The sequence below is a fragment of the Cynoglossus semilaevis genome, chromosome 18 (genome assembly GCF_000523025.1).
Source record: "Cynoglossus semilaevis isolate Cse_v1.0 chromosome 18, Cse_v1.0, whole genome shotgun sequence".
NCBI classification, from domain to species: Eukaryota; Metazoa; Chordata; class Actinopteri; order Pleuronectiformes; family Cynoglossidae; genus Cynoglossus; species Cynoglossus semilaevis.
Window position 1 is genome coordinate 1,399,288 of NC_024324.1, and position 1,176 is coordinate 1,400,463.

General features: G+C 49.7%; 1 protein-coding gene across 1 annotated transcript in view; it reads right to left on the reverse strand.

Annotated features, from left to right (window-relative positions):
* Nucleotides 1-1,172, reverse strand: part of pou2f2a (POU class 2 homeobox 2a) — a gene marked incomplete at its 5' end in the record, with an annotated part of 10,669 nt that extends 9,497 nt beyond the window's left edge. The window contains 3 exons of the mRNA XM_025065331.1: nt 154-245; nt 711-825; nt 936-1,172. Of these exons, the coding sequence (XP_024921099.1) occupies nt 154-245; nt 711-825; nt 936-1,172 (444 nt within the window). The remainder of the gene's footprint in view (nt 1-153; nt 246-710; nt 826-935) is intronic.
* Between the last annotated feature and the right edge of the window lie 4 nt (nt 1,173-1,176).

The window sequence follows — 1,176 nt, forward strand, 5'->3', positions numbered from 1 at the left end:
AGCATTGTAGCGGCTGGCAAACAGCTAGCATGCGCACGTGCTTTGTTAATGACGTAGCGTGTTGCGACGTGTTAGCAGCTCGTGGCATTTAAACACCAGGTTAGCACCGCGCTAGGAGAACTTGGAGCACACGGTCACAGAGGGAGGTCTCACCTGTGCTTGGAGGCCCAGGCGGGGGGGTGTGGTCAGGAGGCCACCTGGGCTTTGCTGAGGTAGCTGGATCAGATTTGATGCGGAGAGCAAAGCTGTGGAATTAAAGAAAAAAAACAGAGACAAATTTAAAAGACGTCACAGAGAGAGAGAGAGGTGTCGGCTGAACCAAAACAAAACCAAACTAAGATAAGATAAACTAAATTAAACTACACCAAACCAAACCAAACTAAACTAAACTAAACTAAACTAAACCAAACTTAGATAAACTAAGCCAAACTAAACTAAACTAAACCAAACTAAACTACACCAAACTGAACTAAACTAAACTAACTCAGCTAAACTAAATTTAAATAAATCAAAACAAAACAACAAACTAAGCTAAGCGAAACTAAACTAAACTAAACCAAACCAAACCAAACTAAACTAAACTACACCAAACTAAACTAAGCTAAATCAAATCAAACCAAATCAAATCAAACCAAGCTAAGCTAAGCTAAGCTAAAGAAGGTTTGAGCCAGGATGCGGCCACAGGTGTGTGTGCTCCTGGTGGTGCTCACCCTGCGGCGGCTGCTGGGCCTGTGCAGACTGAGGCAGGAGGAACTGGGCCGGAGACTGAAGAGCGTGACCAGGCATCAGGACCAGCTGCTGGAGCTGCAGCAGCTGCTGGATGTCCTGCAACCACAAGAGGGCAGAAAAAACAACTATCAATTCAAATCCTGCTGCTGCCAAACTCCTTCTTTTCTCTCCTCCTCCTCCTCCTCCTCCTCCTCTTCCTCCTGTACCTGTGCCGTGAGCTGGATGGGCTGGGACAGGGTCAGCTGCGGCGGGGGCGGGGCCTGGATGGTTTGCTCCTGTTTGATTGGCTGCTGCTGATGCTGAAGCTGCTGCTGAAGCTGCGTCTGACTCTGCTGCTGCTGCTGCTGTTGCTGATGCTGCTGGTTGGCCTGTTGCTGTGCAGCAGCGCCAGCAGCCACCGCAGCCTGGGCGGCGTGTGCAGCGTTCGACTGCTGCACGGCAGCGGCC